This window comes from Pholis gunnellus (genome assembly GCF_910591455.1).
Source record: "Pholis gunnellus genome assembly, chromosome: 16".
Taxonomy (NCBI): Eukaryota; Metazoa; Chordata; class Actinopteri; order Perciformes; family Pholidae; genus Pholis; species Pholis gunnellus.
The window spans coordinates 20,738,893-20,754,347 of NC_136543.1; the positions used below are offsets into that span (position 1 = coordinate 20,738,893).

Sequence of the window (15,455 nt, forward strand, 5' to 3'; positions counted from 1 at the left end):
TCACTTGAACTTGAGTGAACCAGACGATCCTGTCAACATGTTGTGTAGCTGATTCGACTGGCTGATGGGGCCTTCCAATGCATTTCCCAAACACTGCTCATCAGTCATTCAGGTCACAAGTCTGTCATGTTGTGTTGTTGTGATTTAGGAATTCGCTGTGAACTGAAAGTACCGGGGACGGATGTTCAAAATGAAACCACTTTGCAGCTACATAGTATTTAAATTAGCCTCGCAGCCAAAGAGTAGCTTTGATCCAGATAGAATTACCAACCAACCAACCACAGACAATGACATTCTCATTCGTGATCATCCACGTTGGGATGTTGGCGAACCGGTCTACCGAAAACTATAAGCTGGCATGACTCGACATTTTTCCACTGAGCATCACACAAAAATGTAACAAAAATGTTACAAAAATGTTACAAAAATGGAACGTGATCGATCGAGCTTCACTGAGGCCTCGGTGTTGACGATGATCGACTCGTCACTGATGACAGAGTTTCTTTTTCCGACTGACTCTTTAAAAAGTCATCGGATGAAGCGTCAATTAAACGTTCTTTTGTTTTAAACACCTTTTTGTGATAACGACGACAGCCTGCGAGAACAAAATGTTTGCACGCTACAAAACGAGCCGAACCGTGGTTTCATCCGGACCGAGACCGCCGCCGCCGTCAGACGGGAAGGTTTCTGCTGTTTGGTCTGGACTGGGGTCTGAGGGAGGGTTCACAATCTGGGAATTGGCTCAAACTGAAAAGTCTGTAAGTCCGTAAACCACGAGGTCGGTGCTCCCGTCTCCTACAAACGGATTATTAGACAACGGGCTCCTAGTGAAGGGCCCCTAGTGCAAGACATCCAATCTGTAGTCCTGTTGTGTCTCATGTTGTGTTTTGCATTCATGGTTGTTTTGAGTCCTTCAGTGACATTTTGCAGATGAAGGCCAGGGGCCCCCTGACCCCTCAGGTACCTGGTCATGTGCAAAGTAGACCCGCTTACTTACCAAACAGGTGATCCTGAACCGAGAGACACTCTCTCACGATCTTAACAAGGTCCTTTTCTACGGTAGAGGTGGAAAACGTCTACCTGGGTTGTTTTAAAAAGCGTAACAACTTACTAAGTTCTTGGAATATTAGCGGAGCTCAGAAGATCAGGTCTGATGCTTTTGGTGCCCGTCAGACATTTGACATCTAATCTTCTTTACAAAGAAGCAGGTGGAAAGAGCTTCAAGTGTTTCTATGGTTTTCCAGGAAATTGCTCTGTTTTTGATTTCCATAACATCTTCCGGTTTAAGACAATATGTTAGCATGAAGCTAATGAAAAGCAGCCTTCATCGGAATGACAAACAAAGTGTTTGATGTCACACAGTGGGCTCCATTCAGCCTGCTGCTGTGCGTGGTTGGGGTTTGAGTTCTTATCGAGCGCACCGTCTCCTGAATTTACCAAACAAATCTTCCCGCTGACATGCACGTCTATATTTAGCTTCATTTGCCTTTTAGTCAATGCCTGCTATTTACGGCTCAGCGCTTCATTGTGTTGTCCGGTTTCAGTCGGTTTATGATCCTTCCTGCGTGTGGTCTGTCCAGGTATCTGTATGTTCAGCATGTCTTCAGGTTTGTCCTCAGCTTCAGATGTCCACCTGTGTCTGAGGTGGATCCTGATTCTCGGAGCCTTTCTGCCCGATCTGTTCAACAATTTACCCAAAAAAACAAATTCTAAACCTTTTGATGTAATGTCACTGAGGGAAATATTCTCTTATAGTTGTACTTCATCATTTCTTTTTATCTCACCTTGAGCAGTTTTATAGCTGGTTACACATGGGGGGGGGGGGGGGGGGGGGGGGGGGTTTGTTCATCAGCAGACCAAACAACATGACTGTCAGAATGACAAAGCAAATACATGTTTATCAGCAGCTGCTTCTCAGCCACATGACACGTCTTTGTTTTTGTGTTCATGGTCAACATTTGGAATTCCCAAGTCAGCTGCAAAACAACTTCGTTTCATGAGACTCTTTGCCAGGAACGTAAATAAAACCAGCTTGTTCTAGGGATCGGAGGAATGGGAAAGGACAGTGTACATGTTTGCAATAAATGTAGAGGACCTCGATGACTGATGATAAAGGGAACTTACTGGGAACACGGCGCTCTCCACCACATGCTATAAAAACATCAAAACAAAAGCCACATTTGATTGTGGCATCTAAAAATATCAGCGACTACGACCTTTGGTCACGATGTTTGTCATTCCTCAAACCTGCACCCTTTCAGGGGAAAGTGCTCTTAAAGTTGCTGCGCCTTCATATTGCTGTGAGCTGCAGAGACCTTAAACTAGATTATTTTGATTTAAAAGAGAACAGGACTATTAAACACTGAATGTAACATGTCCTGTTACTTAACGACAAGTCATGAGCTCGGCAATTTGCTGTTTGCTTCAAATCTGTTACTCGTGTGAAACTTGTTTGCTGCCATCTCGGCCCGGACTCCCTCGTAAGGATAAAATAAAATATTTATGCTGGAAAGAGTTCATGGACAGCCATCTTTTCTAGAATCAAGAAGTTAATTATAATTGTATCACTACTCATTGTATTATAAATAACGGCAGCTAGGTGGTGCAGGCTCAATAACTGCATTCCCTGAATTAATATTATATATCTTTTGGGAATTAAATAAAAGCAATTTCAGGGAGAAACAGACAGAAGGGTCTACAGCATGTGTTTGAAGCAAATATCCAGGATGTCAAACTGATCCAGCGGTGAAAACAGGTTAAAATGACGGAAGCTGAAGCTGCAGATCAGAGTAAAAGTGAAGCAACACGTCAACTTGTGACCGAGACAGAAGACAACGAATTAAAGGAGCAACACCGTTCCTCCTGATTCACGGTTACAATCATTAAAATACATTCAGTACACCGTCAGCAGCCAGCGTAGCATAGACGTGCTAACGCTAGTTTATGATGTGCTAACGAATATCTCTTTCCATACTGAGGATGAGCGAGTATAGATGATGGATGGATTGTAATAATCTGAGTAAAATATCAGCCAGATTCCCATTAAATGTATGTGGATGTTCATGGTCCCCAGAGGATGATCCCTAATAAGAGTAGTGATCCCCTGAACTCTCTTCTAGTGCAAGAAAGATAATAATCTACTGTCACAAAGGCCGCTGAGCACAGTCATGTGCCCCCAGAGCCTCTAAAAGAGACATCTTCAGTGTATTTCCTGTTTTAATGTTAAAACTCTGGCCTGATGCAGCAGCGCTCAATGATTCACTGAGGACAAAGAGTTACAGGCAGCGGAACGGAGGAAAACAGGAGGTTAATTAAACACTGAGACAGGGAAACACACGGACTGAATACACAAGGAACTAATTAACTAATTAAACTCAGGTGTGGTGGGAAAACGACGAAGGCAGGAAGTAAAAGCAAGCATGACACTTGGGGAGTATTAACAATGTATCAAGTCAAGCATCAGAACATGTAATGCATAGATCTACGGTTTCACAGAACAGCATCAGAGATGAAGCATCTCTGGCATCAGACACAAAGTCAGGGCTCAGAGTTCGTTTCTCTCGTCTCGGTGGTTGTGAGCCCTGTTCTCACATTTCACCACCTGTGAGTCAGAGCTTCTTCTTTGTAGGGGAGCGCTGAGGCGCCTCGCCCAGAGCGCTGGAATCCTTCGCTCAATGACCTCGCAACACTGTTGCAACTGAGCACATACATCATTCTTATAAGTTCAATGCCTCGATATGTTTTGTAGCATATTTCTACAACAGTCACACTACATGACATCATAAGAGCACACGGTGCTGCACGTGATTACTAACTACAAAGTTAATTAAGGAGGAGTTCAAGGTTTGCCAAGCAGGAAGTCTAAAGCTTCACTGTAAGCTTCTCTGCAAGGCGTCTTTCTTCCTCTATGGTGGTTTCTCTCGGTATTTGGCACACAGGGTTCAGGAAGGTCGAGCAGATCATCCCGGCTTTACTGGCACCGACAATGAACTCTTCCTGTAAACCTCGAGGTGGTGCGAAAATCATTACCGTCATTGATGGCGGTTAATAATCTCTCAGGACTTTGGGGCTCTTTCTTACGATGGTGTATTAAAAAAAAAAGGTAATTCAGTAAAAAATAAATTGGATTTCTGAGATAAAAGTTGTCGATCTAAGAAAGAAACTCGGACATTCTCGTATTGTTTTCAGGATATGGTGTTAACAAAGTTTATACAAATGGAAAAAATATTTATTTTATTTTATTCAAAAGAAGTATAAACTGTGTCCCTTATAAATTATGCCACTAAATTGTGGGCGAAGTGTCTTTATTCTTTCACCTGCTGCGGCCCAAATAAAATAAAAATAGTTTAAATCTCATCAATATCGACACATTCTTCACCAAACGAGTCATCTTTAGTGACACCAAAACAATTAACATAAAAAATAAAGTGATGCTCTTATAGCAACACAAGTGTCTTAGAACGAACACATAATCACCCGAAAATACATAAATGTTACGACGTAAAAGGGAACAATCCGCTGCCTTTGAGGGAAACGTATCACAAACAGAAGTCAGTGTCGGGAAGAAGGTTATGTTACATAAACATAAACAGATACTTCGGTAGTTTCTGTTTTGTTTTGTTTCAGTTTCGTAGTCCTTTCAAGCCAAACCAGGAAGTAGTTTTTTAGTTTTGTTTCTGTTTGGGAAACGATGTTTTCCTCCAAATGTAATTGAAAGTGCCGTTCAGTAGTTTGGGGAACATCATTTAGTCGGGACGGGTTGGTGCAGCAGGTTCAGCAGCTCGCTCCTCTTCTGGAAATTCAAGTAGTAACCGTCAGTAAACTACAGCTGCTCTCTGAATCAGAAGAATCCGGGCAGACACAGTGATGTCAACTTGAGTAAACCAGTTGTTACGCCGGTTGCTCAAGTCAGGAGAACCGTTTCAATGTAAACCAGGGTGTGGCTGGAAAACCTCGTTCACCCCGTCAACCCTACTGTGAGCAAAGTGAAGTCAATTATTTAGGATCTCTGAGATGATGGGACGTCTACCATCTTCTCTTTTCACCTCCTGAAAAACGATTCATCAGTTTGAAAAGTTCAACCAGTTAAAGACTTGTTTTAAAGTCAAAAGTCAAAGAAGCTGCAGTTTTAAGTAGGTTTGAACAGCTAAATAAAGTACTGCTATAGTGACTTTGTTTTTAATATGTATTTTATTCCATCTTTTGTCCCAGCATGCTTTGTGAGAGACACAGCGTGGACAGGTTCTGTGTGTAATAACAGAGGTTTTACTTGAAGTATTGCCTCTATGTTGACCTCTACGTGCCTCTTTCTGTGTGCATCCCTCTGAGGATATGTGTCGTTGCATGCTTTCATAGACGGCTGCATGAAGGGAGGGGGGGGGGGGGGGGGGGGGGTCACTCAGTGTTACGTGACGTTAAATTGTTTCAGTCGAGGTCATTTCACATATTTCTGTGGGATTGCGTTAATAAAGAAAACCTCCCTAGTTTCACTGGAGAGTTTCGCAAACTAACAGTGGATTCTGGGACGTCACCGCTCCCTTTAAATCTACTTCAGAGAAACTCCACCAAAGCCTCAGATGGAAATCAAAATCTAGTCTGTTTGTAGATTTCCCACCATACATAATTACCTCCACCGGGATTCTAGTTTGTTCTGACCTTCAAGGCTTAATTACTTTCCTTCAAGCGAGATGAAGGCCAGTGGAGTGGGAGACATGAGCTCATTTCTAGTGCAGTTCCTCTTTATTGTCAGAGTCTTGAAATAGGAGAGTAATTCCACCATCAGGTTGAAATGTGTTATTTAATCCGTGTCTACAGGCAGATCTCTTTATTTCCATGATGCTGTCAGACACTTGAAATAACAATCTGAGCCAAAAACAAGCATCCGTACTCCTACGTCTTCAGTTTAAAAGCTAAAACGATATCCAACCAGGTGAGCGCTTTGGCGTCTATACTAACGCGCCTAAAAATGCATAAACCACGACCAAAAGCCTGCCCTGCATGTAGAGAGGATCAGGCCGCCGGACATGGGAATTGTCGCAAAGCGTTCAAATGCTCATGTAGGCAGCAGCAGCAAGATAAAATGCAGAATTTACACCATTGTTATCCATGTTGATATGAACCTCTTGAAGTCAAGGCTGATGTCGTCTGACGTGATCACGAGGTCACGAGGTCACGTCGTGACTAATGAAACCTAATCAGGAGGCGAAGGTTTTGTTTTTGAGTCATCGTCCAGATGAAACCGCTGCCCTCAGAGTTTTAAAGCTAAAACAGCTTCGGCAGGGTTTTTAAATGTGTGTTTTTGTGGGTTCTAAAGCAGAAGTCGTGCGTGTTTTGACTCAAACACATCAGAAAATAGGGTCCAGGTTGGAAAACTGAAATTGTTATTTTAATGTCGTTACCCTTTTCAAATTGCCACCCAAGTTACTGTTAGATTATTAAAGAACGAACAAATAAAAAGAGGCCTTTAACATCAGTCCCTGTTCCGGTTGTGATGTGTTGACTTCCACATTTCCTGAAGTCTGACCTTCCTCGAGCTGGAACGATGACGGAAATGTGAACTAAACCTCAACAGCAAACACAGCGCTGTGAAACCAGCTCTTCCCTCTTTTCTTTATTAAAGCTGGCAGCTTTACAACTCAGCGGCACCATTCATCACCACCGGCTGAAAGTGAAAGCGATAACGACGGTTTACTACCAACACGTGTTTGCGTGGAGCCGCTGTTTGCAGCAGAACTACGACGTCCGTGTGACGTCGGTGGTTAACGGAGGTGGATTCCCTCTCGGCTGGTGAGATTTCCTGGAACGAACAAACAAACTGACCCCTTCTCTCAGCTGCTGTTTGCTGAATCTGTGTAAATCACGACTTCCTGATAAATCCAAAAAACTCCCACACTCCCACCTCAATTCCTCCTTTCTTGACATTTATATCGGAACATTGACATTTATTTCTGTTTCCGTCAGCAGCCTCTGACCTGCACGGCCAGGAACATGCTTATCACAAGTTTCAGGGTGTTGACAATTCATCGTTATCTAACGCGGCTCCACACTGTCCTCGTTAACCTCACAAGACTTTCAGAGAACTCCGGTCTCTGGCTCGCTTCCTGTCAAACATCGTGGGAGTTTTCAAAGGGTCACCATGTGGAAATCTAATCAAATCTATTTCTATTTTTCAACTCCGAACTTCGGTGAAATAGTTTCTCTTCAGTTTTAAACCTCATGTTTTAAGAAGAAGTACGCTGTAAACTAATCATATTAGTAATTCCTGTGAATTTCAATGAAAATCATTTTGTTTCAGTAGTTTTCTAGAGATGAGCATCAAGTTTAAAACAACTGCTGACTCAGCATTACTCTGTGGTGGGAAACTAGACGAGTTCCAGGATTTATTCCGACTGTTTGCTCTAATGCGGGCTGAGGTTTCCTGTTTCCAAAAAGGGTTTTAACCTCTCAGACAAACTCAATGAACTCGCAAAGAATGACGTGTTGACGTGTACAAACTCGTCTCCATCTCATTAACATTATTTTATTGCTTAAAAAGTCACGTCAATGGTACTTCATAGCAATAAGTTGCCTCTGAACATTATCCAGCCAGCGATCACATTATTCACCACAATGAATTTGGGGAAACGATGTAGTGCCATATAAATGTGATTTCTAGGAGACAGGAACACATGTTCAGCTCGAGTCTGCTCTACTGTATTTCTGTATTTTATCCATTCAACAAGACCGAGAGTAGACTGATCCTCAGCTCCTGCACATTAAGAGGAACGGTTTTAAAACAGATATTCAGTACTCCCACAACTCCCACACGCTCACAAACTATAGAGAAGTGGACTGAAAGGCCACTGACACCGTCATGGGAGACTAAATAAGACCCACATGTTAACTTCAACCTTTGTCCTTCAATCGGGGCATATAATGTGTTTTGCTGATAAAAGATGACAGTGTGTACGACCAGAAGTGATGCACAGTGACACGGAGCGTTCAGCCACAAATGAAAGAAATCAGCTTCTGTGGATTGTCCACTCGATCGTGATGTGACACGTTATTTGGTCTCTGCCAACAAAGAAAATCCCCTTCAAGCAGATTATAGTAACGTCTAGAGACACTTCCTGGATTAAACAAACTAAATCTGAGAAAAGAACTCAATGAGAAGATTTCTTGAACCCGATAGTCTCAAACTGGCTCAGAGATGTTGACACGCAAAAAGGTTTTTACTTAAAACAAAAGTAAATCATTCCTTAAATATGTAGCGTGTGGCTTTGAAAGCAGCGCTGGTGTGTGTGCTGTGGCCGTGAAAACAAAGTAATGAGCACGGACCAGCTTTTAAAGCCTGGAAGGCCAAAGTGAACTACGTCAAGCTGACGACCCTCCCACGTCAGAATGTGTTGGAGCAGCCCGGGGCGGCTGTTTGAAATAGTTTTCAGTGGCAGTGAAGCGTTCTGCACTCTGCTTTTTCTTGCGTCGCTGAGCGGTTTACGTCTTTGCAGGAGCACCCTGAACGCCTCGAGTTGTTGTGACTTTTGCTGGATTCCTGGAGCTATAACGAGCGTAAGAAGGCCTGGAGGCTAATCAGAGCTGGTACTTTAAGTATTATGTACTACTACTGTAGGTTTGTTTACTGTATATAGCACATTTCAGAAACAAGGCTATTCAAAGCACTTTACATAAAACATGAATACAATTATAAATCATTTAAGAGCTAAAAAAATCTGAAAATAAAAACAAGCTAAAATAGATTAAGACGGGTATGAAATAGAATAAGACAGTGCAGTGTAAGATATGATTTAATAAAAGTCAGCGACAAACAGAAAAGTCTTCAACCTCGATTGAAGTGATGCTTTCAGCTGACCTCAATTCAATTCAATTCAATTTATTTTTGTATAGCCCAAAATCACAAATTACAAATTTGCCTCAGAGGGCTTCACAATATGTACACATGACATCATCTTGTGATGTGACAGAGAGCAGACCGGCCGTGATGGGCCATCGTGTACATCATGTCAAATGTATTTTGGCCCTTTAAAGCATTCGGTGCTTTATAAACCAACAGCAGTATTCGGAAGGCAATTCTTTGACACACCTTTGAGGTGTAAAGACCTCAGAACTGGAGCGATGTGATCGACTTTCCTGGTCCTGAGAAGGACTCGAGCGGCAGCGTTCTGAACTAGCGAACAGTTCATGGTTTGTTTTTAAGCTAACGATGTTCGTCTGCACTAACAACACAATAACAACTCATTTTGTGTGTTTCATTAATCGAATATCTAGAGAACTCTTTTAACTAGTTTATTTTGGGAAGACGTTACAATGATTTCATGCCGTTGACAGAATCTTCCCCTTATTCTAAGAAGAAAATTTGACTTTTAGGCCACAAAAATAGTGAAAGTGACTCAATTAGCATGGACATTTTGACAGCGCACCTTTCCTGAAACTGTGTCTGCTTCAGTAAATATTGGGGTTTTTTTCCACCATGTGCTCTCAAATTACCTCATTCCATAATAAAAGCCTTTTTTTAGGAAGTTGGCCAACAGCAGATGCCAGAGAAACAAGAAGTTGCTCAATGTCAGAGCAGGCTCACCAGCTCTCTGTTGCTGCTTTTAGGGAAGAAGCTCACAGAAATATGATCATAATTAGTTATCTAGCATTGTGCAGTCCAATCCTCAACAGTTCCGTTTCACATTTTCGTTGGAGTTCCGTGATTCACATTTGGTAAACCTCAGACAAACTGACAAATACTTGCTTTCCACAGCCACGCACAGTTGGGACTGACAACGACATGCAGGGCTTTTCCCCCGTTAGACCATCGACAGTATAACAGAAACCCTGAAGACACATCGTGACACATTCCAGTAACTCAGAAGCATTTTTATTGACACATCATACATATTTTTGCTTCATCCTTCTGTTTTTTTTGGGGGGGGGTTTCAGTTACACACCTGAAATTGAATGTGAAAATACATCCATTTTAAATTGTTGCCAAAATGGCTTTATTTGATCATCTGAAGAAATAATACAAACGTAACAACATTTGTATATTATTTAAAGCAGCAGTGTGTAGGATTATGGGGGCTATATTAGCAGAAACTGAATAAAAAAGACATAACTATGTTTTCATTTGTGTATAATGACGTGAAACTAAGAATAGTTGTGCTTTTGTTACATTAGAATGAGCCCTAAATATGGAGCACGTTCTCTTCACGGAGTCCTCCATGTTGAACCTCCATGTTTCTACAGCAGCCCAGAAGGGACAAACCAAACCGCGTTTTTTACGTTACCTAAAGGTGAGCGTCGGGGTATTTAATTGGTTGCAATTTTAACCTCACCACTAGATGCCATTTAAATCCTACACACTGCTCCTTTAAAGATTTTAAATAACGTAAGAAGAGATATTGCTAATTTTTCAAATTTTTCAAATTTCTTCAAATTTTCTTGCAGTGAGAATTGGGTGTCATCTGCATATTGTGAGAGGTGCATGTACATGTTGAGTAAAAGAGGCCCAAGGATTGAGCCTTGAGGAACTCCATATGTGACGTTTGTCCTCTCAGATGCACGGTAGCCTCATGTGACGAAGCAGCACCTGTCCTGTAGATTTAAACCACGTTGGGACTGCGTCTTAAAGTCTTGCCCAGCTTGCCTGTTCTATGGTCAAGCATTAAGATCCAATAGATCCAATTTGGATTTAGCTATTTCCAAATGTCCATTGCTTGCTTTTCTTGTCTGCTTTGCTCTATCACAGTGTTTATCTTTCATTGCATACAGGTATTTATTTTCTTATAATGCACAAGACCACTTCTGATGTATTTTTTATTGGGATGTTAAGTTTTGTGCCCGTGTCTCAAAGAACGGTGGAAATGATAATAAACTGTCGTAGACACGGACCTCTGATCTGAATGTGTTCTATTCAAAGGGAATTGCTTCTGGAATAGGAACTCCTCTTATGTATTTCCTAAAAATATGACTTTAGCAACATTAATAGTTGATGGACTTTAGTTGGTTGGTCTCTGTTTCTTATGATGAAATTAATACATTATTTAAAAAATGCGATTACCATTGAATTTATTTGCAATTATATTTATTAAAGCGTCATTCAGGCACCACACATGCTTCAGCTTCACTAGCACACAGTTCTACGCATTCTTTATAAATCATGAAAAGCAAACACAAGAGCTCCTCTACTGTCCCTCAACTTACCTCGTTTCTATAAATAGCACAATAAATTAAGTTATTTAGATGATACATAAAATGAAAACAACTGTTTAACTGCATACATAGGAAGAGGTAGATATAGTGAAGGCCACCACGTTTTACTCTTCAGAGGGTAACACCGGTGAGGTGGTTTGGTTGGTAAACGTTGTTCAGGTTCTCCATGTTTCCACTCCCAGAAATAAAACTGCTGCTTTGTGTTTTCTGGTGTATATATATATATATATATGGTTGCAATAAAGACTCAGTTGCAACATGGAGTAATATCAGAAATATCAGAAAATATTGTACCTTAAACAATTGGATACCAAAAGGGGAACATACGACCACATTAATACTTCAATCAGTACATCTATGAGGAATGTACTCCCGAGGACAAGAACTACACGTGCTGGAGAGTGAACAGGATATATTAGATCTGCATTATATTACATTACATTATATTATCATCACCTGACTTGAAATAAAAATGTGTAGCAAAACATGTTGCCTTGCAATAGTTTTCTGTAACATAAATTTATTTTGTAAAAATAAATGTCAGGACAGCAGGTCATTCACGCTTTAAGTGACACAGTCAAGTTTGGATTCGTTGCTAAATTCTAAGAAGGAAAAAACAAGAAAAAACAGAAATCCAGTGAATGTTAATCAGCTCGTTAATCAGCAGATAGAAGTAAAGTAACTATTTCTCTAATTGACCGGTATTCTCCTTTAACAAATGCATAAAGTACTGCAGCCTGTATTGATAGTGCATCTTGAATCGGGCAGCGACCTTTGAACTACAAATGTGTGTTTGAACCAGTTCAACTCTTTGCTATCAGTAACTAAATATGTTCTACTTCAGCCTACTCTGACATCACATTTACATCCACCTCGTTCCTCAAATCACACAGCTCCTTCAGGTTGGAGTCGATTCTCTGCAGCTTGTTCTGTAGCCTCTCACCGGCGCCGTCCGCTCCGGCTTTGGTCACTATCGACGGCAGCTGCCGAATCTGACTTGCCGTGGCAGAAGCGACCCACTCGTTGATCCGTACGTGAATATCTGAGAGGGTGAGTCCTGAAGCTCCGTGTTTTTTACCATCCTCAGACGGGAGCTTGTGCAAAATCCGACGCAGCCGTTTCACGTGGATTCTCTGGTGCTCAAAGAAAGCCGGGAGGATTTCTTTGAGGTAGTCGCCTCCGTCTGCAAGAAACAAAGATGATTGATCAGAAAATAATAAGGAATCATGATAAACAAAGTAACTAGTCCTCCAGAGAACATTTTACTGAGCTCATGTCAACTGAGTGGAAGGAGTTTACAATTATTGGCTGCAAAACTTTGCAATTTAATTGAGTACAATCCGCAGGCATGCTGATGTCAGAGGGTCTTTGAACACAGCTTCAGAAACCGTCTCTGTTTGTAACTGCGTAAACACGTGACGATAATGTCATTTGGACAAAATCTAAAAAGGTAATAAATCATAACGGTGACGGAACAGGTTTAAAATCTTTGCAACTATCCACAACACTCCCATTAACCCATTAATCAGGTAAGCTCTTCACTCTGAGCCAGAGCATTTACCCTCCAGTAGACAATATAAAGCACAGAAATGTGAGTTTTTTCAAGGAGTTTCTGCCTTGTTTAAAGAGTTTGTGGTCTCTGAAGATCTGCAATATGCTTCTCTTTAACTGTGTTAAGGTGCAATGTTGTTTTTAAGTTGTGCACTTGTATTTGAATTGTTTTATGTATCTTACTCGCAGCAAACTTTGATTGTGTGGAAACGAGTCTAATGCAGTAAACCTGAGCCCGAGAGAAATTACCCAGAGGGCACAGCAAAGCACATCGTATGGTATGTGTATCGTATATTGTGTATCGTGCATCATATATCCTGTACCGTGTATTGTATACATATTACCTATACTGTATACTGTATATGTGTTGTGTCGTGTGGCATTGTATCTTATATAGTATATCGTACCGTAGATCCTATCATGTATGATATCATACCGTGGTTCATGTTGTGTATCGTGTCTTATATCATGTCGTGTATCGTTAAATATTGTAAAATATCTAAATGAACTTGTAAACCATCTCTTACAGCACCAGTGATGCACCAGGTTGTGTTCATAGGAAGTTAAGTGAATATAACTGATGACTGGTTGCCTTTGAGGTTTAGTGACATGCTCCTCCCCCTCTTCCTCACTGAAGACCTCACCTTTGGCTTTGAGCTCGTTGCAGCTCATGCACACGCTGTCGTGCCAGACGGAGCCCTTCAGCACCAGCTCCGTCCCCGGAGCGTCGCAGCTCCTGTGCAGCGTGCAGTTCTGGTGGGCAGAGACGGTGTCCGAGTAGCTGCCGTTGGGACAACTCCGGCACACGGTGTCGTCGTCGGCTGTACCTGGAGGAGACACGAGAGCCACAAGAGTTACGACGGTCAGCGCAGCAACAAAACCCCACAGAATCTTCAACATCCAACAAATGCAATGCACTTTAAGAATGGACATAGTGTAAATGCAGCTGCTTGCCTCTGGGGAGCAGTACGCTCCAGTCTAACAGCTCTAACGACTCATCCAGCATTTAACCTGCTGCATCCAGTTCCATCCTGCTGTAATGTTTGTGGTTACAACCATTTGTTTCTCTGTGGCTCACCCCAAACCTGTGTCACTACCTTTAATAATGAGCGGCGTCAAAAGACACGACTCAGCAAAACAAACAGCAACGTAACACTGCTGTCGCCATGGAAACAGCGCGCCATGGTTGGAGCTATGCGATGTGAATGAAATCTATACGCTGAGTTATGTTCATATCTACAGGAAAGAGACAGATTCTGGTGATAGATTAAGAAAAGAATGAACAACATAATTGAAGTCTTATTAGAGAAACTGATTAAAAAGTTTTCAACTAAAGTTTAAACAAAGTTATTCGGTGGAAGTAGCAACAATGAGAGTTGCCACTATATGCTGCTAATATTTTTCAACTATATAATATTTGTTTTTGTTTTATTCTTTATGTTTGTACTTTGAGTCTGAATTGATTACACTGAGTCCCGCATGGCATTGTGGGTACTGTAGTGGAATGAAGTGTTGAGCCAGTCAGTTAACATGCTGCTATGAACTCGTTCTGACATGTCTGAGCTGTTGCAGCTTCTTTCTTTCTTCTGTTTGTTCAGATTATCAGGGATTTAAATTATGAGTCAAATATTAAAAGAATCAAGAAAACATGTTTAAAGATAATGGTAGACTATTTGGACAGAACACCTACAAATAACCTGAATAATCAGGAGACATAGGACCCTTACACTGTGATTCTAAGTCCCGGTCTCCCCTACATCAAAACCTGTAAATGTTCTGAACCAGCTCTGATGGAGACCTCCAGCCCTCCCTCCCACCCGACCATCTGGAGCAGCATCCGTTACCTCTGGTCAGCACCTCATGCCCGGACGGACACTCGCTGTGTCGGAAGCACATGTCGTACTCCTTCGTGTAGTATCCCTGTTTACACTCGCACTGGCAGTCGCTGATCGCGGAGCACGGCGTCTTCACCACCTGGTTGTGGCCGCACACGCCGCAGCGCAGGCACTTCCTAATGTAGTTCCAGAGCCCCGTGAACGAGCCCGACGGGCACCGCGCGCACTCGCTCCTGTGCGTCGCCGTGCAGCTCGAGCGCAGGTAGGTTCCGGGAGCGCAGCGGTCGCACTCCACGGAGTTGCCGGTGATCGGGTCCGTGTCTCTGAAGGTGAGGAGCGGCCCGGCGACGCCGTCGACCCGAGCGGCGCGCATCGAGAGCAGAACCAGCGAGAGAAGCGATGCCCACATCTGGAAGTGAAGAGGAAACAGGACATTATGGAGGGAAATCTACGGGAAGACGATGTTATGTGAGGAGCCACAAGGAGTATGCAGTAGATGCTGCAAGTTAAACGAGGAAACAACAAGCAAAACAAGGACAGGCGCGCGCGGACCGGTGTCTCCCGTGGAACAGGTTGGTGAAATCAAACTATCCTTCTACTAAATGAATGACAAATCCTAGAAAATCTTTGTGATTTCTTTTCGATAGTTTCCACCAGTTTAAAAACCGAATCAGATGAATTAAAAAATAACTATAAAATATGTAATAAGCCCGGATGTTTAACTCCTCCGTCAGGTCATGTTGCGTAAAAATAACTCTGTCTCCAGAGACGTGTCTGCAGTGAGATGTCTCTACATGTCTGCGCTCTCCAGCTGCTCTCCCTCCCTCCCTCCCTCCCTCCACCTACCATCGTAAGTCTTGTATCTGCAGTGGT

General features: G+C 42.3%; 1 protein-coding gene across 1 annotated transcript; it reads right to left on the reverse strand.

Annotated features, from left to right (window-relative positions):
* Positions 1-11,082: 11,082 nt before the first annotated feature.
* Positions 11,083-15,455, reverse strand: tnfrsf11b (tumor necrosis factor receptor superfamily, member 11b). The gene is made up of 4 exons (XM_079176090.1): positions 15,429-15,455; positions 14,592-14,991; positions 13,392-13,574; positions 11,083-12,379 (listed from the first exon to the last, which is right to left on the reverse strand). The coding sequence occupies exons 1-4, from the start codon at positions 15,429-15,431 to the stop codon at positions 12,042-12,044; spliced, it is 924 nt and encodes a 307-aa protein (XP_079032216.1). The 5' UTR covers positions 15,432-15,455; the 3' UTR covers positions 11,083-12,041.